General features: G+C 39.0%; 1 protein-coding gene across 1 annotated transcript in view; it reads right to left on the bottom strand.

Annotated features, from left to right (window-relative positions):
• LOC130918741 (ras-related protein Rab-11B-like) overlaps nucleotides 1–22657 on the bottom strand; it is a 27044-nt gene extending 4387 nt beyond the window's left edge. Inside the window, exons 1-4 of the mRNA XM_057840735.1 lie at nucleotides 22508–22657; nucleotides 2140–2335; nucleotides 1877–2070; nucleotides 1723–1803 (exon numbers count right to left, since the gene is read on the bottom strand). Of these exons, the coding sequence (XP_057696718.1) occupies nucleotides 1723–1803; nucleotides 1877–2070; nucleotides 2140–2335; nucleotides 22508–22547 (511 nt within the window). The 5' untranslated portion in view covers nucleotides 22548–22657. The remainder of the gene's footprint in view (nucleotides 1–1722; nucleotides 1804–1876; nucleotides 2071–2139; nucleotides 2336–22507) is intronic.

Genomic DNA, 22657 nt, shown 5'->3' with positions numbered 1-22657 from the left:
ATTCAGTATTCTTTCTCCTCCAGACACGAGAACCTATGTTTCTACCAAAAAGTTCTATTTTGGTTTCATCTGACCATAACACATTCTCCCAGTCCTCTTCTGGATCATCCAAATGCTCTCTAGCGAACCGCAGACGGGCCTGAACGTGTACTTTCTTCAGCAGAGGGACACGTCTGGCAGTGCAGGATTTGAGTCCCTGGCGGCGCATTGTGTTACTGATAGTAGCCTTTGTTACTGGGGTCCCAGCTCTATGTAGGTCATTCACTAGGTGCCCCCGTGTGGTTCTGGGATTTGTGCTCACAGTTCTTGTTATCATTTTGACACTACGGGGTGAGCCCCAGATCGAGGGAGATTATCAGTGGTCTTGTATGTCTTCCATTTTCTAATAATTGTTCCCACAGTTGATTTCTTTACACCAACCGAAGAGTGAAGAGCAACAGAAAACCTTTGGCCTCCGTTATTGCCAACAAAAGGGTACATAACAAAGTATTGTATCTGTGCATTGTGTTACTGATAGTAGCCTTTAGAGGTGGGAATCTTTGGTCACCTAACGATTCGATTACGATTCAGAGGCTACGATTCGATTATGAATCGATTATTGATGCCCCCCCCCCCGAGGGGCCGGGTAATGACAAGCATGATGTTTAGCTACGCTCGCTCCGTTCCTCATTGTGTCCCGAAGACCGCGCGGCGCACTGAGTGTGTTTTACTTCCGCTTTATTTGACATGATTCAATAATCGGAATTTGGATGTTTGTGAATCCTTCTCGAATCTTCCACGGCTGAATCACGAATAATCTAAGAATCGGAAATTTCGCACACCTCTAGTAGCCTTTGTTACTGTGGTCCCAGCTCTCTGTAGGTCATTCACTAGGTCCCCCCGTGTGGTTCTGGGATTTTTGCTCACCGTTCTTGTTATCATTTTGATGCCACGGGGTGATATCTTGCATGGAGCCCCAGATCAAGGGAGATTTTGCCTTGTATGTCTTCCATTTTCTAATAATTGCTCCCACAGTTGATTTATTTACACCAAGCGTTTTACCCATTGCAGATTCAGTCTTCCCAGCCTGGTGAGAGTCTACAATTTTGTCTCTGGTGTCCTTCGACAGTTTTTTGGTCTTGGCCATAGTGGGGTTTGGAGTGTGACTGACTGAGCTTGTGGACAGGTGTCTTTTATACCGATAATGAGTCAAAACAGGTGCCATTAATACAGGAAACGAGTGGAGCCTCGTTAGACCTTGTTAGAAGAAGTATGACGTCTTTGACAGCCAGAAATCTTGCTTGTTTGTAGGTGACCAAATAGTTATTTTCCACTCTAATTTTCTTTAAAAATCAAACAATGTGATTTTCTGTTTTTTTTTTTTTTTTTTTAACCACATTCTGTCCCTCATGGTTGAAGTTTACCCATGTTGACAATTACAGGACTCTCTAATCTTTTCAAGTAGGAGAACTTGCACAATTGGTGGTTGACTAAATACTTATTTTCCCCACTGTACTATCCGGTGCGCACAAGATGGTTTAAATTTATTTTATTTCTGTCGATGTCCCTTTAGGGGCTCCATAGTATTTTAATAATTGACACATTTAATGACACTTATTTATTCAATTCCCATTTTAACCGATAAATGACACATTTAAGTATTTATTTAAAGATTTATATATTTCATTCTGTCTCATTTGGTCCTCTATACATGAAAGGGTTTAAAAAAAAAAAAAATCTTACCTGTTAGGATGTTCTTAAACGCTTCTTCCACATTTGTGGAGTCCAACGCGGAGGTCTCGATGAACGCCAGTGTGTTCTTTTCTGGACCAGGGAATAAGTTCAAAATATGAGGTCACTTCTGAAAGGGTCCATTTTTTTCATTTGTCGTATTTACCCGCAAACACCCGCGCCTCGTCGGTGGGCACGGCCCTCAGGTGTCGCAGATCGCTTTTGTTGCCCACCAGCATGATGACGATGTTGTTGTCGGCGTGGTCCCTCAGCTCCTTCAGCCAGCGCTCTACATTCTCGTAGGTCAGGTGCTTGGCGATGTCATACACCAGAAGAGCGCCCACAGCACCCCGGTAGTACCTGCCGCCGAGATATTTTCAGTGTTAACTTAAGGTCAGGAAAACGGAGCCGTCGGCGGCTGACACTAACGCCGAGGTGATGGCGCGGTAGCGTTCCTGTCCGGCCGTGTCCCAAATCTGAGCCTTGATGGTCTTGCCGTCCACCTGAAGGCTGCGCGTGGCAAACTCCACCCCGATGGTGCTCTTGCTTTCCAGGTTGAACTCATTTCTGGTGAAGCGAGACAGTAAGTTGCTCTTGCCCACTCCGGAGTCGCCAATCAGCACAACTGCAGGCAAAACCAGAAAAAAGGGATACCAAAGGTAATACCAGTATGTATGAGACAGAAAACATTGCTCACCGTTTTAAAAAAATTAAAAAATTAAGGTAACGTACAAGAAATTTTACCAAAATTTGTCACATTACAAGACAAATACACACGAAAAAGGCGTATTTTCATTATGCAAAACATTCCTACATATAATTATAATATATACAATATATCGAAATGGTGATATATCGTGATACTTTGCATCCCAAAAAGTTATCGATATGCTCCTGCCAAGAATCGAGACATTGTTTGAAATACAGTGCCTTGCAAAAGTATTCGGCCCCCTTGAATCTTGCAACTTTTCGCCACATTTCAGGCTTCAAACATAAAGATATGAAATGTAATTTTTTTGTCAAGAATCAACAACAAGTGGGACACAATCGTGAAGTGGAACAACATTTATTGGATAATTTAAACTTTTTTAACAAATAAAAAACTGAAAAGTGGGGCGTGCAATATTATTCGGCCCTTTTACTTTCAGTGCAGCAAACTCCCTCCAGAAGTTCAGTGAGGATCTCTGAATGATCCAATGTTGTCCTAAATGACCGATGATGATAAATAGAATCCACCTGTGTGTAATCAAGTCTCCGTATAAATGCACCTGCTCTGTGATAGTCTCAGGGTTCTGTTTAAAGTGCAGAGAGCATTATGAAAACCAAGGAACACACCAGGCAGGTCCGAGATACTGTTGTGGAGAAGTTTAAAGCCGGATTTGGATACAAAAAGATTTCCCAAGCTTTAAACATCTCAAGGAGGACTGTGCAAGCCACCATATTGAAATGGAAGGAGCATCAGACCACTGCAAATCTACCAAGACCCGGCCGTCCTTCCAAACTTTCTTCTCAAACAAGGAGAAAACTGATCAGAGATGCAGCCAAGAGGCCCATGATCACTCTGGATGAACTGCAGAGATCTACAGCTGAGGTGGGAGAGTCTGTCCATACGACAACAATCAGTCGTACACTGCACAAATCTGGCCTTTATGGAAGAGTGGCAAGAAGAAAGCCATTTCTCAAAGATATCCATAAAAAGTCTTGTTTAAAGTTTGCCACAAGCCACCTGGGAGACACACCAAACATGTGGAAGAAGGTGCTCTGGTCAGATGAAACCAAAATTGAACTTTTTGGCCACAATGCAAAACGATATGTTTGGCGTAAAAGCAACACAACTCATCACCCTGAACACACCATCCCCACTGTCAAACATGGTGGTGGCAGCATCATGGTTTGGGCCTGCTTTTCTTCAGAAGGGACAGGGAAGATGGTTAAAATTGACGGGAAGATGGATGCAGCCAAATACAGGAACATTCTGGAAGAAAACCTGTTGGTATCTACACAAGACCTGAGACTGGGACGGAGATTTATCTTCCAACAGGACGATGATCCAAAACATAAAGCCAAATCTACAATGGAATGGTTAAAAAATAAACGTATCCAGGTGTTAGAATGGCCAAGTCAAAGTCCAGACCTGAATCCAATCGAGAATCTGTGGAAAGAACTGAAGACTGCTGTTCACAAACACTCTCCATCCAACCTCACTGAGCTCGAGCTGTTTTGCAAGGAAGAATGGGCAAGAATGCCAGTCTCTCGATGTGCAAAACTAATAGAAACATACCCCAAGCGACTTGCAGCTGTAATTGGAGCAAAAGGTGGCGCTACAAAGTATTAACGCAAGGGGGCCGAATAATATTGCACGCCCACTTTTCAGTTTTTTATTTGTTAAAAAAGTTTAAATTATCCAATAAATTTTGTTCCACTTCACAATTGTGTCCCACTTGTTGTTGATTCTTGACAAAAAATTAAAATTTTATATCTTTATGTTTGAAGCCTGAAATGTGGCGAAAGGTTGCAAGGTTCAAGGGGGCCGAATACTTTTGCAAGGCACTGTAGGTGTCAATGTTCAAAAAAAATAAAAGGAACCAACAAGTTGCTACCAAAATCTTCCACCATAATAGTGTCTCAGTTAACTATATGGCTTCAGTCTGTTAAGACTGGGAAGGGGGAATGAACGGTCGTTCATTCGAAACCATTCTTTCCGATTTTCAGGGTATTTGGAGGTCACTTTCAGTTCGTTTGAGGGCATTTACAGGTCATTTCCTGTTGAGTTTTAGTCACTACCTATTAAGGGTGTAATGGTACATGTATTTGTATTGAACCGTTTCCGTACGTGGTGCTCGGTTCGGAACGGAGGCGTGCCGAACGAGTTTCTGACGTTATGTAACCCTTACTTTTCGAGGCTGTGAGCTTGTGTAGATTATATTTACTCCGTCTTCTCTACTATAATGAGGACCAACACGGTAGGACAGTATAACCCAGAAATGTCAACGGCGCGACAACGTGGCCGCCGCGCAGTGAAATGTGGGCGTTAAAGTTAATCAGCCAATGCACAGCAGTCGCAGTGAGGCCGCGTGTTAGACGCGTCCCAGAAGCGGCTCAAAGCGGCGCACGCGAAAAGAACGGCAGAGTTTATTATTTGACGCGAGACGCGACCCTCCTGCGTCAATACTACTACCGGTAGCTAGGATCGGGCAGACCGGAAGTCACTCGTGTAAAAATACGGTGGATCCGGTCAATTTTCAAACTAATATGCAATTGTAACCCACTTTTTGAGTCCATCAGATCTCGAGTGGTAGATCGGGGCACAGTTGACTTGTCTTTGTTGATTTACTGCTGTCTTCTCTGCTGTAATAATAACCAACACGGCCCCGTGTTCAATACAAAACCCTCCTACCACAACAAAACAAGTAGGAACTAATATTCACATAGGAACTAAAGTTATACGACATAAAATATACAATATAAATGAATACTACATCACATTTGTAAAATATAAACACATAATAAAATAAATACTAGCCCATTTAAATAAAATAAATTGAAATGAGCTAAAACACCTGTAAATAATAATAATACACAGATCCTGCTTACACAATGAAATTTACTAATTTCTGTGAGGCGCTTTAACTTGAGAAAATCCACCAATAAAGCTTTTGAAAACCGTTCATAAGAAAAAAAAATGATTCATTGAGGCATTTCATTTGTAAAATACATGTAAAATCATTGTCATTGGGATTGCTTTTCTCTTTAGCACAGGACTTTTTTCTTTCTTTCAGAAAGAAAGCTGACCAATATGCGGGGTCTGAAAGGCCAATTGCTGTTGGATTATCTTTAAATACCCGCTACTTTTTGAGCAGAATTCTAGCTTTGTATAGACCCTACTCACCTACGTCACAAAATGACGTGTCGCTGTATCCGGCCACCATATTGTCCGTCATTTTTTAGCCCTATTCTCAATGGTTTCAATTAGTCGTGCAATTTATAGAGCAATTCATGGAAGCCCTGGTGTTATCTGACGCTGTAAACTCATTGGATGCGTTGCATAAAATGCGTTATGTAGAAAAGCTTCAGTTTATCCATTCGCCAGATCCATATTTGATGCCTAAATCGATGTTTTTCCACCCGCTGTCTTCGCCGTCTCTGCCTGACATCTGCTACCCTGATATTTACAACTATCTTGTCCACACAAAATCAGCCTATTCTCACGAAAGTTTGAAAAACTAAGAGCTTGGAGGCTTATAAATACTTCGTTGCTGGTTGGGTGAAACAGGTCCTCGTCCACGAAAATTTGGCAGGAATCTATCTTGTGCTCAGGAAGGTGAGTTATGAAATTTTCAATTCAAAATCTTTTGTTCTTGCTAACATCCACTGTCAAGTCTAATGTATTTCATGTCATTTGTCAATAGAGCTAGGGCTTTTAATGTTTATATGGTTTAGCTATAGCACTCTCACTACATACATATATTATATGCAATAAATATGAAGTGCGATAGCACTACTCCAGATTATCCCTAGTTTAATTTATTTTTTGGCTTTTGACCTCAATAGTGAAATTGTAAATTAATTGTATGACAACTGTCTTATTATCCCCTTATATATTTTCAGGTAGTTCATTCACAACGTCTGAGTGTATGTTGTCGGCGATTAGCCTAGCAATGATCTTAATTGTGGTTGTCAGCCCAAAACCCTCTAAATATATATTAAATGCATTTTACCAGATATAAAATGACTACTACATAATCTGTGGTAATCGTTTGGAGCCCAGTTTTCTCGTCGAATTGCAGCAGCCATCTCGCTCTCCTCTCCGGGTCTCTCGGAAACCGGTAGAACTTCAAGTCTCTCCGTCTATCTTCTCTGTTATTGCAACCGACCGCCACACACGCCTTCACCATTTTGATTATTAATGTTAACGAGCAGAAAAACACGCCATAATAGGAGGAATTTACGTAGCGGTAATGCATCAACAGTGACGAGTTGACGGACAATATGGCGCGGGGGCGTGGTTGTGACGTCATGTGAGTAGGGTCTATAGGCTAATGTTCCTATTGTCGAAAGCACAAAAGTGTATAATAAACAACTAGCAAATTTATATTTTGTATTTTGTTTTCTTACTGTAACGAAAATGAACCGAACCGTGACGTCAAAACCGAGGTACGTACCGAACAGAGATTTTTGTGTACCATTACACCCATAGTTTGCACACATTTTCTTAACTACACATTTTCTAAACTACAGACACAATTCCTGCTTTACACTCATATTGCAGTTCTAAAACACTTTTTTTTTCAAAACAATGTGCAAATTTAAGAATTTTTTTCTGTCGTTGCGTGGGTTATAAGAGAAATTCGAACAAAGGAGCGAGGCACATTGTAGTCAGCAGTGGTCAGCTAATCCCTCAGGTAGAGCAGTTTGATCAACAAAGGAGGCTAATTGCGTCAGTCGTCATCTTGGAATGTGATCGCAAAAAGGCCCTGGTCAATCATTCATATGTATATCAAATAGTCCCAAGAAAAAAAAAAAAAAAAAAAAAGACTTGATAACCTTTCAATAAGTGCAGTATAGAGGACAGAGGGTGTATTAGAGGTACCTTTGTGTGTGTTTTCTATTGTATTTCATAGTTATGGTTTGCTGTGATAACCCTTGTTTGAATCCTGTGCATCAATAAATACCAGAAAGAAAAGACAAACAAACTGTATCAGACTTTTCAGTTTTACATTTGATACTGATTCAGTGTTCTAATTTCTGCAGGCATCACAAACATACTGTTATAACAAATATGCAGAGGCCAAATCGGCCATCACTTGGGAATATTAGGAGTATCTGTCCTAGGAAAGGCCGATTCGGCCTCTGCTGGGTTTTCTAGTGTTAAGCATTTACTCACAAGAATTTTCAACAGAAAAAGCTTTTTGTTTACATATGGCGGCCGCTAATTTCCTTACTGACTAGCCTCATAGTTCACAATATTTACGTAAAATAAATGCTACCTCTACGTTTTGTTTTTGCTTTTAACCAAGAATCAAGACTGTTTTACGTCCATATCTATAAAGAATTCAGGGATTTAAGCATTTATTCATAAGAGTTTAACAGAAAAAGTTTTTTGTTTACATATGGCGGCCGCCAATTTCCTTACTGACTAGCCTCATAGTTCGCAATATTTACGTAAAATAAATGCTACCAGCAAGTTTTCTTTTTTTTGCTTTTAACCAAGAATCGAGACTGTTTTACGCCCATATCTATAAAGAATTCAGGGATTTAAGCATTTATTCACAAGAATTTTCAAGGGAAAAAGCTTTTTGTTTACATACGGCAGCCGCCAATTTCCTCACTGACTAGCCTCATAGTTCGCAATATTTACATAAAATAAATGCTACCTCCATGTTTTTTTGCTTTTAACCAAGAATCGAGACTCTTTTACGTCCATATCTATAAAGAATTCAGGGATTTAAGCATTTATTTACAAGCATTTTCAACAGAAAAAGCTTTTTGTTTACATATGGCGGCCGCCAATTTCCTTACTGACTAGCCTCATAGTTCGCAACATTTACGTAAAAATTCTACCTGCGTGGTTTTTTTTTTTTTTTTTGCTTTTAACCAAGAATCGAGACTGTTTCATGTCCAAATCTATAAAGAATTCAGGGATTTAAGCATTTATTCACAAGAATTTTCAAGGGAAAAAGCTTTTTGTTTACATATGGCGGCCGCTAATTTCCTTACTGACTAGCCTCATAGTTCGCTATATTTACGTAAAACAAATGCTACCTGCACTTTTTTTTTTTTTTTTGCTTTTAACCAAAAATCGATACCGTTTAATGTCCAACTCTATAGAGAATTCGGGGATCTAAGCATTTATTCACAAGAATTTAAGGGAAAAAGCTTTTTGTTTACTTATGGCGGCCGCTAATTTCCTTACTGACTAGCCTCATAGTTCGCTATATTTACGTAAAATAAATGCTACCTGCATGTTGTTGTTTTTTTGCTTTTAACCAAGAAGCGAGACCATTTTACATCTATCTATAAAGAATTCAGGGATTTAAGCATTTATTCACAAGAATTTTTAATTGAAAAAGCTCTTTGTCTGTGTTTCCACAGCTTTGACGGAGATAGGCCCCCTATAAATCGGTCAATACATTATGAAGTCTATGATGGAACATTCGTCCTAGTGGTTGGAGACTTTGAACGCACCTAAGGTGGCAATGTCATCATGATACGCTAGGCCGGCGAGCAAAATAAAAACATCATTATTTTTGTCATTTACAATGACAAAATCTGAAGCTTGTTTGTCCAAAAAAAATACATAAATAAGCCACTTTGTCACTAAAACTGCAGGGTACAAACGGAAACAAATTGATATGTTATTGGTTCCCTTTGTATTATATAAAAACCTCACATTTAAAAATGGGTCACGCTGACTCATTGTGATGGGTCACATTTGGGTTTTTGATTTTTTTTAATTAAATTGGGGATACTGCTGTGTGGGATAATTGTCTGTACGCCTGTTCAACCGAAACTATAGCGCTTCCAGGAAAATTTAATTGCAACCTCTACCTCTGCTTTCCTCTGCCTCGGGCAATGCAGATGTTAATTGTTTAAACTTGCATAAGATCCAGTTGCCAAATAAAAGCATGTTGTGTATACAGCAGTGAAAACCCCTAAGGGGCTGTTTTGTGTTTTTATATGACTGGCAGCAGATGTTCAATTCCATTTTAACTAGGAGGACAAGCAGCGAATGAACTGTCAGACCTGAAGTGCAAGGTGCCATTAAGTCATTTCTTATCAACATTGATCCTACAGCTACAGGCAGGTAAAATTCAATACTTTTTAATGCCATTTGAAAACAAATACCCTCATGCTACATTGTCTAGATTTTTTGTAAATTTTGGAATTTCTCATCTTAAATCAAAGACAACACATATTAAAAAAAACACCAGAGAGCTGCTATTTCCAGGGGGTGTCTAAAATGTCCTGAATTTCAAAATGCCACCTGCTGAGCTTTCTAAGGTATTGCAGCAATGCGATTTTACTTTTGATACTGAAACATAGCATTTTTACATTTTTTGTAGCATAGACACCCATTATAATTCCAATTTTTGAATGCATTGTAAACCTAATGTGCAAAAATGCATTTCCCGCAATTACCACATCAATTGCTTTATTTACACTTGTTCAGACGTATGCATGCCAATTTTTTGGGTTGAGAGCATTTACACCCCTTCACCATTAGGTAACGCCAGAGGCTCGCAAATGATTTTGCCTTTTTGCAGCCGGCTGCAAAATTTTGCATCTTTGTTCAACAATTCCGGTCGGGATTTTAGTAGGGCTTGGTGGGGACCTCCAGAAATGACTGGCCGAGTTCTTTTTCAAAAAATAAAGTGTTAGTTTGAATTTTGTACGTCTACGCAATACGCATGCGTGTGAGCGTCTTTAGTTCAAACGGATGTTCTGCATAGAGATTGGCTCAGATTTCAAATTCAAAGGTTACGTTTTGAGTTACGTTTTTGAATCTCAACTATGATTGGTCCGCCTCGTGTTTGAATTTATTAGCCCGCGATTGGTCATGCTCCGATTGGTAGAAAGAGGAGGCGCTCCTCTTCTTACACAGCGTCATCCTAGCGAACGTCAGGATGACAGGAGTCATAATAGTCGGGTCGGATCCATCGGGCAGCGCCGATCATACTTATGGAACTCGGAAAACAAAAAAGTGATATGCCATCCAACCAACGAAGTGGCTGGACATTACGTCCCTGCGCGAATCCCCACGCCTGGCCCCACGTTGTATGCAGTATGATGCCAGATGAGCAGTCGGGAGACGGCGTTTGCGTTGTTTGTGAACCAGGAGATCGTCGCGAAAATAGTCGCAATGACCAACATCCAAGGGCTCCGATCGCTCAAGAACTGGTCTCCCCTCACGCCTTAAGACCTGCGCGCGTATATCGGACTGCTTATCCTGGCTGGAATGTACCGCTCCAGGCATGAAACGACGAGCAGCTTGTGGGGCGTCAAGACCGGGCGTTCGACGTTCCCCGACGCCATGGCTCATCGGGGGTTCATGGAGATCAACCGAATGCTCCGGTTCGATGATAAGCTGCTCAGACGTCAGCGGTACCATGCAAGCAAACTGTCGCCGATTTAAGATTTGTGGATCAGCTGGATTTTCCGGCTGCAGGAAATGTATAACGTGGGACGTGACGCGTGCGTGGACGAACAGCTAATTGCCTTTAGAGGACGCTGCAGCTTCAAACAATCTATGCCGTCAAAGCCCGCAAAGTATGGCATTAAGATTTGGGCCCTCTGTGACGCTCGTACCTCCTACGCATCAAAGCTGGAGGTCTACACCGGCAACCCTACAGGGGGCACGCGTGAACACAACGTGGGATTGCTTGTGGTGCAGGGACGCACTGACTGATTGCTTTATATAAATTCTGTTATAAATTCTTCATAGCTGTTGTGACTTTCCTTTTCAAGGTTATAGTGTATGGATAGCTCTGACTCCAGAGAACTTGACCTTTTCAAGGCTCTAATTGTCTGATATGAAATTTTCCAATTCATGTTTCATATATATATATATATATATATATATATATATATATATATGTATGCAGCATAGTTTGTTTTGGTTATAGCACAGTACTGCTTTTATTGTCCATAGAGGGCAAAACATACAAATAAAAAAATCAAAACTATATATGTATGGATAGCTCTGAGGCCACTGAATCATTTTGAGTGGTTGAATGTAAAAAAATATTCAGAAATGACTTAGTTATCGCACCTCAAAACATTTACAATTATTGTAAACAATTGTATGTTTAGGGCTATTATACACAAAAACCGCCATTGCCAAAAATGGGCATGGATTAAAAAAATCTGTTGTTATAACTCTTTGACCTTTTCAAGGCTCTAATTGTGTGATCTGAAATTTTCCAATTTAATTTTCTTTTATACATATATATCCAACATAGTTAGTTTTGGTTGTAGCACAGTACTGCTTTTATTGTCCACAGAGGGCAAAAAATACAAATAAAAGAATAAAAACTATATATGTATGGATAGCTCTGAAGCCACTGAATCATTTTGAGGGGTTGAATGTAAAAAAAATATTCAGAAATGACTTAGTTATCGCACATCAAAACATTTACAATTATTGTAAACAATTGTATGTTTAGGGGTATTATACACAAAAACGGCCATTGCCAAAAATGGGCATGGATAAAAAAAATTCTGTTATTATAACTCTTTGACCTTTTCAAGGCTCTAATAGTGTGATATGAAATTTTCCAGTTCAATTTTGTTTTATACATATATATCCAACATAGTTAGTTTTGGTCGTAGCACAGTACTGCTTTTATTGTCAATAGAGGGCAAAAAAGTACAAATAAAAAATAAAAACTATATGTGAATAGATAGCTCTGATGCCACTGAACATTTTGAGTGATTGAAAGTAAAAAAAATATTCAGAAATAACTTAGTTATCACACTTAAAAAACGTTTACAATTTTTGTAAAAATTTGTATGATGCGTAATATTTTTTTTTTTGCTAACACAAGGGTTAAGAACTCAAAAACCAAAATGAATTCATCTTCTTTGCCACTTATCTACGGAGCTCCAGACATGACATGAATGAAAAAAAATTTGTGCGCACTAAGTATTTATTTCATGCAGTGCTGCAACGATTAATCGATTAAATCGAGTAATTTGATTAGAAAAAAACTTTCGACTCAAATGTTGCTGCTTCGATGATTCGTTTGATTAGAGTGGCACTGTAATGATTTGTTTTGAAAGTGTTGCATTTAGTTTTATTGATTTGGGTGGATACACTGCCCTCTAGCGGCAACAGTGAATATGACATAGCTCGTCTATCATGGCTGAATCCGGCTGCTCCCTGTTAAGACCAACATAAAGTTGTAAGTTTTTGTTTGAGCTAATATGTTTATGCTAGGCCTGTCAAAAATAACGTGTTAACGACCATGATTAATCTGGAAATATTAACGTAATTTACCGCTCACACTAAGTTTGGCCACAACAACAAGTCCCACACGCTGATGTTTACATTCTCCGCGCGGCAATGCAGGAAAAAATGCAGCCAGCTAACCCTGATGACCCAGGACTGCTTCATGGCAAATTCCGTTTTAAAAAGCTGCCAGAGTTGTGTGCACATACTGCTGTGATGAACTGTCCTTCCATCGAAGCACAAAAATTCATGAACTTTTTTGAAAATGAGAAGGCAACGAAGGTGGACCAACTAGCCAGAGCTACGTTTGTTGCACTGACATCGGTAAGCAACCATAAGTATCTCGGAGTAACGGCACACTTGATCGATGATAGCTGGCGGCTGCATTAGTTGGCGTTATGTGTTGTGAAAACCGAAGAAAGACATTTCGCTGAAGCATGTGCTTGTCAGTTTCTGGATGTTGCTATGGGGTTGGGGGGTAACAGACAAAGTTACTACTATTGGAACAGATAGCGCTCGAAATATGATGGCAGCAGGCAGGAGTCTGCCATTCGAGCATTTGCCTTGTGCTCCGCACATGATACAGCTGAATTTATTTGTGTGAAATGTTCAATTTAACAGACAAGTTGTTTACACATTTTTTGAAACACTAGCTATTGTTACTAGGGATGTCCCGATCCAGGTTTTTGCACTTCCGATCCGATACCGATATTGTTTTGCACTTCCAATCCGATACAGATACTGGCCGATACCGGAGCATGTGTTTAAGTTTCAAGTTATGTAGCCTCCTTACTTAGTTGTCAGACTCATGTTGAAAAGGGTTTTAGTACTCTTGATAACAAACAGCCAGCTGAATTAGGTGAGTTTGAATAACACACAACGGTTGGTAACAAGAAACTGACCTGTTTATTCAGTGACAAACACAAAACACTAAATAACAAACAGAAATGGCATTGTCAGTCAGTGAAACGTGCAAATAATATTGTAAACTGTCTTAAAAAAGCAAAACACACAACCTCAGTGGAAAATTTTAAACATTTTAAAACAGTAAATAAAATACTCAAGTCCCCATTCTGTATCAGCAGCTTTAAACTACATTCAATTCATTTAATTTTGCGAATCAACTGTTAAAGTTGTTGAAATTGCTCCCGTTATTCCATAATTTCCCTTCTGTCTACTTTTGACATGTTAAAGTTTTAAAACTGTTTTGAAGATAGACTCAAGCCAAGATTTTGCCGATTTAGGAGTATTTTAGATAAAAAGTTAATTAGGTTCGCTTGGAAGGTTCACAACAGCCTACTTGGGAAGTCTCTGCTTTAAGATGGCGGCTGTTTACTAATGCATGTAATTTTCCATACTTCAATGTTGCTAACGCCGTCGAGTCTGTCATCTTGCATCTAGTTCTATATACATATTATATCTATTATCTACAGTAAAACGATGTTGACGTAAATTGTAGCGGCTGTCAGCAGCAGTCAGGTATTGTTGTGTTTTTTATCCAGCGGCATGAGTTGAGCTAAAGCCGTGAGTCGAACACTGGCATTACCCGGGTCATGACAAGCATGAGGTTTACTCTCGGGACGCAATGCGATCCGTTTCTCATTGCGTCCCGAAGACCGCGCTGTGTATTAGTTCCGCTTTACTTGACATATTTCAATAATCGGAATTTGGATGTTTGTGGATCGTTCTCGAAAATTCCACGGCCGAATCGCTGAAGGATGTAATGACGGCTGGGCATGTTGTACCGTGGTTCTAAGTGTTGGATGGTGCGTCTTTACTCACGAGAGATAATGGCTCGTCATCCAGAATGAATTCTTCGGCAATGACTCTTGTTATTCCCTAGGCTTTGGGACTGTCGAGTGCCAGTTTGTCACGCATAGCATACGTTTCTGCCAGCGTTAGTTGCGTAGGACCTTTCTTTTTGTCTTCGGTTTTCTTAACATACTCCTCATATTGTTTGTGGTGGTATTTCGCTTGATTATGTGGCTGTATTAAAACTTCTTACAGCTTTACCACCACGCTTGACTTTATTGTGGCATATGTTGCACTCTGCCTCTTCGTCTTTGTCGTCCTTTAAGGTGAAATGATCCCACACAGCTGACATTTTTACCGATAAAGTCTCTCGGTAAATTGGGAGACGGTAATGTAGTGTGTTGAAGGTGTGCTGTAAAATGCGGACCGGATTTTAGGCAAACCGATGCAAAAACTGGAATGGATTATGGAAATTGGTGCGTTCGGACCGGACTTAAAAAAAAAAAAAAAAAAAAAAAAGGATCGGAAGTCTGGATCGGAATTTTTCCGTGTCAGCCGATCCGATACCGATGCGCATTTTTTTGCCCATATCGGCGTCCGATCCGATCCAAATATCAGATCGGGACATCTCTAATTGTTACTGTATTGTGCTTCTCTGCTCTTTAAGTTGGCAGTTCATTTTGGGTAGTACGCCAAACGGTAATTGAGCTACTGTGGCGGATGCGATGCGGGACTCTTGGTGGCTCGTTGAGTAGACGAGTTGCTGTGTCCGGTGTTGTGTCGAAAAATAGCTGCCCCGCGTGAAATGTCCCCCCTGACGGGAACGCTTATTTATAACGCTTTATTGAGTGTTTATTTTATTTATTTTTATTTATTTGTTTATTTATTTTATTATTGAGCGCCCACACGTCACTCGTACAAACAGCTTTTTCGTACCAATCGATGGAAATTGAAACGATTTTCTTGTACCGTGAATATGTATTATTTTACTCTGCTTGAACTAATAAATGTCATATCTGTGTGATTGTCATTGGGATATGGTCGTGAAAACCTGTAGACTAATACATTTCTGTTCAAAGATGGTTATGTGGCCCAGTCCATGATTTGTTACTAAAATACAGTACAAGTATTTTGTGTAATTTATTTATTTAAAACTAGGGTTGTTCCGATCATGTTTTTTTGCTCCCGATCCGATCCCGATCGTTTTAGTTTGGGTATCTGCCGATCCCGATATTTCTTGATCCGATTGCTTTTTTTTGCTCCTGATTCAATTCCAATCATTCCCGATATTTTTTCCCGATCATATACATTTTGGCAATGCATTAAGAAAAAAATGAATAAAACTCGGACGAATATATACATTCAACATACAGTACATAAGTACTGTATTTGTTTATTATGACGATAAATCCTCAAGATGGCATTTATATTATTAACATTCTTTCTGTGAGAGGGATCCATGGATAGAAAGACTTGTGACTTTGTATATTGTGACTAAATATTGCCATCTAGTGTATTTGTTGAGCTTTCAGTAAATGATACTGAAGGCCATGCCCAAATGCATGATGGGAAGTGGAACCATGACTGTGCGTAGTGCTACAAATTCATATATCTTCTCTGCGTTGGGAAATAACATAAGGTGTTAAGAAAAAGATCAATTGCTACCTTGCTTCCCCACATTGCTTCCCATGATATTTCTAATCGTAGGGAGAGGGATTGTAAGGCTTTAGCTAATTAAAATAAGGCTCCAAAGGCTGCCAAAATTCACTCTATTCATTTTACGCTGCCTTTTAGCTTTCTTTATAGGCAAAACGGCGCCATTACAGATTGAGCGCGACAATGCGGGAGTGGGTTGTGCAGCACATGCATTAATTGCGTTAAATATTTGAACTAAAAAATTAATTACTGCCGTTATTGGGATGAATTTGATAACCCTACCTTAAGCCTAAACTAAAGACTCTGGATAAGTGTAACATATTATGTCTGTAACATTAAATACAATTAGAAAACAATTTAATAAAAAAATATATATATATATATATATATTAAAAAAAGGCATGGCCGATATTTTTTTGCCGATTCCGATACTTTGAAAATGACGTGATCGGACCAGACACATCTCTATTTAAAACTGATTTTACAGTCGTAGATCCATTACTGTAATGCGTCCATGAAAACGTGATGTTTTCACCTCAATAAAGCGTTATAAATAAGCGTTCCCGTCAGGGGGGACATTTCACGTGGGGCGGCTGTTTTTCGGCACAAAACCTGTTGGCCGCTTGGGACTCTCTGTGAACTCTGAATTCAGCCGTTAGCTGCACGGCTCTTAAGTGTCTGTCACATGACTGTGATGTAGCTGGTAACGCGCTCGGCCAACTATACACACAAGTTCCGTGGGTGAATTATGTCATATAATGAAGGGTCACCACACTACATTGTTAGTCTGAGGCATTTCACTCTGTTAAAGCTCTTTGCTGTATAATACATTTTATTTTATACGTGCTGAGTTGTTAAATAAAATTTTAAAACTCTATTTGGTTAAGTATTAATTCATTCACACATCATACATTTAATCTTAAAACAAATTTTAAGTCAATTATAGTATTTTCCTAGATTTTTTTTTTCCTGAAGAGCAACTTTATTCATCCCGAGGGAAATGTGATTAATCATGATTAATCACGATTAATCACACACTTGACATATGATAATTTTTTAATCATTTGACAGCACTAGTTTATGCATTCATTATTAAGTATATTTAGCAGTTTTTTTGTGAGAATATGTTTTGGAACGATTTGTTAAGAGCATTGTTAAAAAAAAAAAAAAAAAAGTAGCATTTTATAGCATTCAGGCTAGCAGACTTTTGCTATGCAAGTTAGCCAATTGTTCTTTTGTTGTATTTCGACCCTCATTTATGTATTTTTACATCGTTTGAGGTCAAGCTCAGGTATTTTAATTTAGTTTTAAATGCATTTATTGATCTTGTGACATGAAAGTGCAATCCTGCATCATTTGAAGAAACACTCAGGTATTTTATTTTGTATTTGCATTTAATGCTCTTTTGAAAGTGCAATCTTAGCTAGCCAAAATAAATGTTATTGCAGGCATAAACACTTGTTTCACATCTCCGAAAATGTATTCTGCACCGCATTAAATGTTCGTCATCCGACCACTCAATTAGTCAAACTAACTAATCGATTACTTAAATAATCAATAACTGCAGCTCTAATTTCATGTGTACGAAATCGTTACAGCGAGCTCACGAAGTATATCTAGCACCGTATGGGACACGAGGGTAAACACATGGAGCGCACTTTGTTTGTTATTTCGGCTAAAGCTACAAGATGGACAGAGAAGACATGATTGAATTTTATTTTAGGCTGAGGATGCATAAATATAAAGACGTATTAAAAAGCCTGGCATTGTGAGAAGTCTTTATTAGCAGAAGATATTTAAACAGAATACTGAGAGAAAGGTTGCTTTATCGGCTGAAGTCTGACTTGGACGCCGGCATAGATTTTAGGGCTTCAGCTATCGATTATTTTAGTAGTTGATTAATCGATGAACTAGTTAGTTCGGATAATCGAGTAATTGGATAAGGAACATTAAAAAATACAAACACAACATCATGAATATAAATACAAAAACAATACCTGAGCTGAGCCTCAAACGGTATAAAAAAAAACACAAAAATTAGGATCTACAGTGGGGCAAATAAGTACTTAGTCAACCACTAATTGTATAAGTTCTCCCACTTGAAAATATTTGAGAGGCCTGTAATTGTCAACATGGGTAAATCTCAACCATGAGAGACAGAATGAGTGAAAAAAAAAAAAAAACCAGAAAATCACATTGTTTGATTTTTAAAGAATTTATTTGCAAATCATGGTGGAAAATAAGGATTTGGTCAACACCAAAAGTTAATCTCAGTATTTTGTTATGTACGCTTTGTTGGCAATAATGGAGGCCAAACGTTTTCTGTAACTCTTTACAAGCTTTTCACACACTTGCTGGTATTTTGGCCCATTCCCCCATGCAGATCTCCTCTAGAGCAGTGATGTTTTGAGCTGTCGTTGGGCAACACGGACTTTCCAATCCCTCCACAGATTTTCTATGGGGTTGAGACCTGGAGACTGGCTAGGCCACTCCAGGACCTTGAAATGCTTCTTACGAAGCCACTCCTTTGTTGCCCTGGCTGTGTGTTTGGGATCATTGTCATTCTGAAAGACCCAGCCACGTCTCATCTTCAATGCCCTTGCCGATGGAAGGAGATTTTCACTCAAAATCTCTCGATACATGGCCCAATTCATTCTTTCCTTTACACAGATCAATCGTCCTGGTCCCTTTGCAGAAAAACAGCCCCAAAGCATGATGTTTCCATCCCCATGCTTCACAGTGGGTATGGTGTTCTTCGGATGCAATTCAGTATTCTTTCTCCTCCAAAAACGAGAACCTGTGTTTCTACAAAAAAGTTCTATTTTGGTTTCATCTGACCATAACACATTCTCCCAGTCCTCTTCTGGATCATCCATATGCTCTCTAATGAACCGCAGACGGGCCTGGACGTGTACTGACTTCAGCAGGGGGACACGTCTGGCAGTGCAGGATTTGAGTCCCTGGCGGCGCATTGTGTTACTGATAGTAGCCTTTGTTACTGTGGTCACAGCTCTCTGTAGGTCATTCACTAGGTCCCCCCGTGTGGTTCTGGGATTTGTGCTCACAGTTCTTGTTATCATTTTGACACTACGGGGTGAGCCCCAGATCGAGGGAGATTATCAGTGGTCTTGTATGTCTTCCATTTTCTAATAATTGCTCTCACAGTTGATTTCTTTACACCAAGTGAAGAGTGAAGAGTCACAGAAAACGTTTGGCCTCCGTTATTGCCAACAAAGGGTACATAACAAAGTATTGAGATGAACTTATGGTATTGATCAAATACTTATTTTCCACCATGATTTGCAAATAAATTCTTTAAAAATCAAACTGTGATTTTCTGGGTTTTTTACCATATTCTCTCATGGTTGAGGTTTACCCATGTTGACTATTACAGGCCTCTCTAATCTTTTCAGGTAGGAGAACTATCACAATTGGTGGTTGACTAAATACTTATTTGCCCCACTGTATATCGACACTTGATGGGTCTAATCAAATGATGTTCAGTAGACGTGCTGGTTTCCACATTGTAATGGAAAGCAAGGTGGATGACGGCTAGAAATCAGAGCAGTTCTTGAACACGACACGAGCAATACCTCGCTCATCTGCACACGACCGAGAACTTTCTACCTACTCTATCCTTCCTACTGCAACTCCGCCCGACCACGTTGGAAAAAAGTGATATTGGAAAATTTCTCACGACACACCAGACGATTTCTCACGGCACACCGGTTGAAGAACACTGCTTTAGACAGTGAGTAATTACATATTTTCCCATGTAAAAACACACGCACACACACTTACACTATGGCCATAACAGAAATAAACTGATAAATGTTTTTTTCATTTCAAACTAACAAAATATTCAGATTTTTAAGACTGACATTCATTAATTAATCGCTAAATGTTGGCCTGATGCGTTTGAACTCTATTTGTGGTATTTCAATTTGCTGTTTCTATTTTTAGCATGAATTTTTGTATTCACAAAGCACTTCATGTTTCTGTATTTGGGGAAATACACTTACTTATCTTTGTGCGTTGTCTGCACTTTTCTAAAGCAAATATGCATACTCATAATGTTCCTTTTAGCCAGTGCGTTAAGTGCGTTTTTAAAAAAAAAAATTTTTAAACGACTTTTATTACAAAATTTCAACCTTTCATGCACGAATTCTGATATTTTATTTCTTAAATGTTTCTGTTATTTTCTCATAGGACAGGGCTGCTAAACTTGCGGCCCATAGGACGATAATTTGCAGTCCCCATTTGACATCCAATTGTAGTTATGGTGCCCGTATGTATCTTGCGATGGGAAATAAAAAGTAGAATGCAGTATAATTATATATATATTGTATACCGTAATTTTCCCACTATAAGGCGCACCCGACTAAGACACCACACACCAAATGTGGCACGAAAACGGCATTTGTTCATTGACAAGCCGCAGCGGTCCTCACTGTATTATGGGATATTTACACCAAAAGATATTAACCAGTACCACTTTATTTGACAGCGGCATCATACGACTGTCATAAGACCAAATGAACCACCAACAAGCTTTGAATCCATTGGTTACAAAGCTTCATTGCTTCAAGAAGCTTCATTTGGCCATCACTGATCCCTTGGGGGAGACAGTTAACCTCTGCTGCCACCTGCCGTCAACACTGCTGTTGTCCAACATGCCTCCTAGCATGCATTGCAGCTTTCCAGATGTAAACAACAATCAACATTCATGCTATGTGCTAAATATTTATTCCGTTTAGTGCTGATACGATTAGTTGATTAACTTGAGTATTCGATTAGGAAAAAAAATTATTCAAATCAAATTTTGCTGCTTCGAGTATTTGTTTAATTAACGTGCCATTGTAATGGTTTGTTTTGAAAGTGTTTGCATTTAGTTTTATTGATTTGGGTGGATACACTGCCCTCTAGTCTACCTCATTTCACATGGCTGAATCCAACTGCTCCCTGTTAAGACCAACTTAAGCTAAGTTTTTGTTTGAGCTAATTTTTTTTAATGCATTTGTAATTTAGTTTAAAGGTATATTTAGCTGTTTTTTGTGGGAATATGTGTTTGAACTATTTAAGAACGTTAGAAAAAAAAAACCTTGGCATTTCATAGCATTTAAGCTAGCCGTAAGTTAGCCAATTGTTCTTTTGTTATACATATATCCCGTGTATATATATGTATATACCGTTTGAGGCTCAGGTCAGGTATTTTACGGGTATAATATTTTATGTTCCTTCTCCGATTACTTGATTATTCGAACTAACTCGTTCATTGATTAATAGACTACTAAAACAATCGATAGCTGCAGCCCTAATTCAGCTACTGTTCTAGTTGTTTCATTAATTGCTAGTTATGGATTTGGTCACACTATATATCTGGCAAATTATCTCACTTTGAATGGATGTAAAAGATCCAAGCTGGACATGACTGGAGTTAGTCACTTAATTTGCCGGATGACACTTAATGAAATCTGTCATAATCATTCAGTAATGCCCATGATAGTAATGAAACAACTGGAACAGCAACTAATTAAATAATTAGGACAGAACATACATTTTGATTGTTATTTACAGCTGTAGTGCTGCAATGCATGCTTGGAGGCATGTGTTACCTATTAAGCCAAATAAATCAACAAATGAGCCGCACTGGACTATGAGCCACAGGATTCAAAAAGGAAAAAAGTAGCGGCTTATCCGAAAATTACTGTAATTTTAAATAAAACTAAGGAATTAATTGAAAAACTGATTTTGGAAAAGAATTACGTAAAAAATGCAAATAAAAAAAGAGGAGGAATCAATACAAGTTATTTAAAATGAAAAATAGAAAAAAAAAAACATTCATATAATTGTGGCCAGTTTGTATTTTGTTCTGGGATTTTTATTGTTTTGTTTTATAGATCTCTTGTGACTTCACATATCTTATGTCCAATGCATTTTATCGCTTCCATCCCCTCCCAACGGAGATGGATTGGATTGCTGGCAATAGGTGTTTTCAATGTCAATATCTTTTACTAACTACTAAAACACATCTTGTAACCTGTGCTAGCAGTGAAGGAATTAAATCAGTGAGTCAAATAATCGGCAATCAAGACCTACCACATCACTACTGAAAACTACGAGAACAATAAAGCTTTGGGAATTGAATTAGAATTAGCAATTAGCTTGCGAGGCTAAACGACAGCAAGCTATTTTAAATTCGCTAACAAGAGCAAAACCTGTTGCTCTATGCAAATGTAATGACTCCAAACCTAAATCGTCAATAATATAATGTTAGTACGAGATGACATGCTTGGTAATAGTGACAAAGAGGTGGTGAAAAAACACTGGCTATTTAGCATTAGCCGCCGTACGTCACCAGCATTTGCCTGATGCTATATAGCACGCATGCTAATCGCCGTACACTTTTACCGGCACGTCAAAGAAAAGCCAGCGTTTTACCTTTAAAGAGAAAATCATATTCGTCGTCTCTGTTCGCCATGTTGTCATTGACGGTCTGTGACTCAATCGGTCCTTCTTTCACTGTGTGCGAGGACGGAAGAAGTGACGTCACCTTTCAAGCGTTCCGTAAACGTCCGGTGACGTCACACA

The sequence above is a fragment of the Corythoichthys intestinalis genome, chromosome 7 (assembly GCF_030265065.1).
Source record: "Corythoichthys intestinalis isolate RoL2023-P3 chromosome 7, ASM3026506v1, whole genome shotgun sequence".
In the NCBI taxonomy this organism is placed as follows: Eukaryota; Metazoa; Chordata; class Actinopteri; order Syngnathiformes; family Syngnathidae; genus Corythoichthys; species Corythoichthys intestinalis.
Note: the sequence above shows the minus strand (reverse complement) of the source record. Positions and strands in the feature narration are given on the sequence as shown.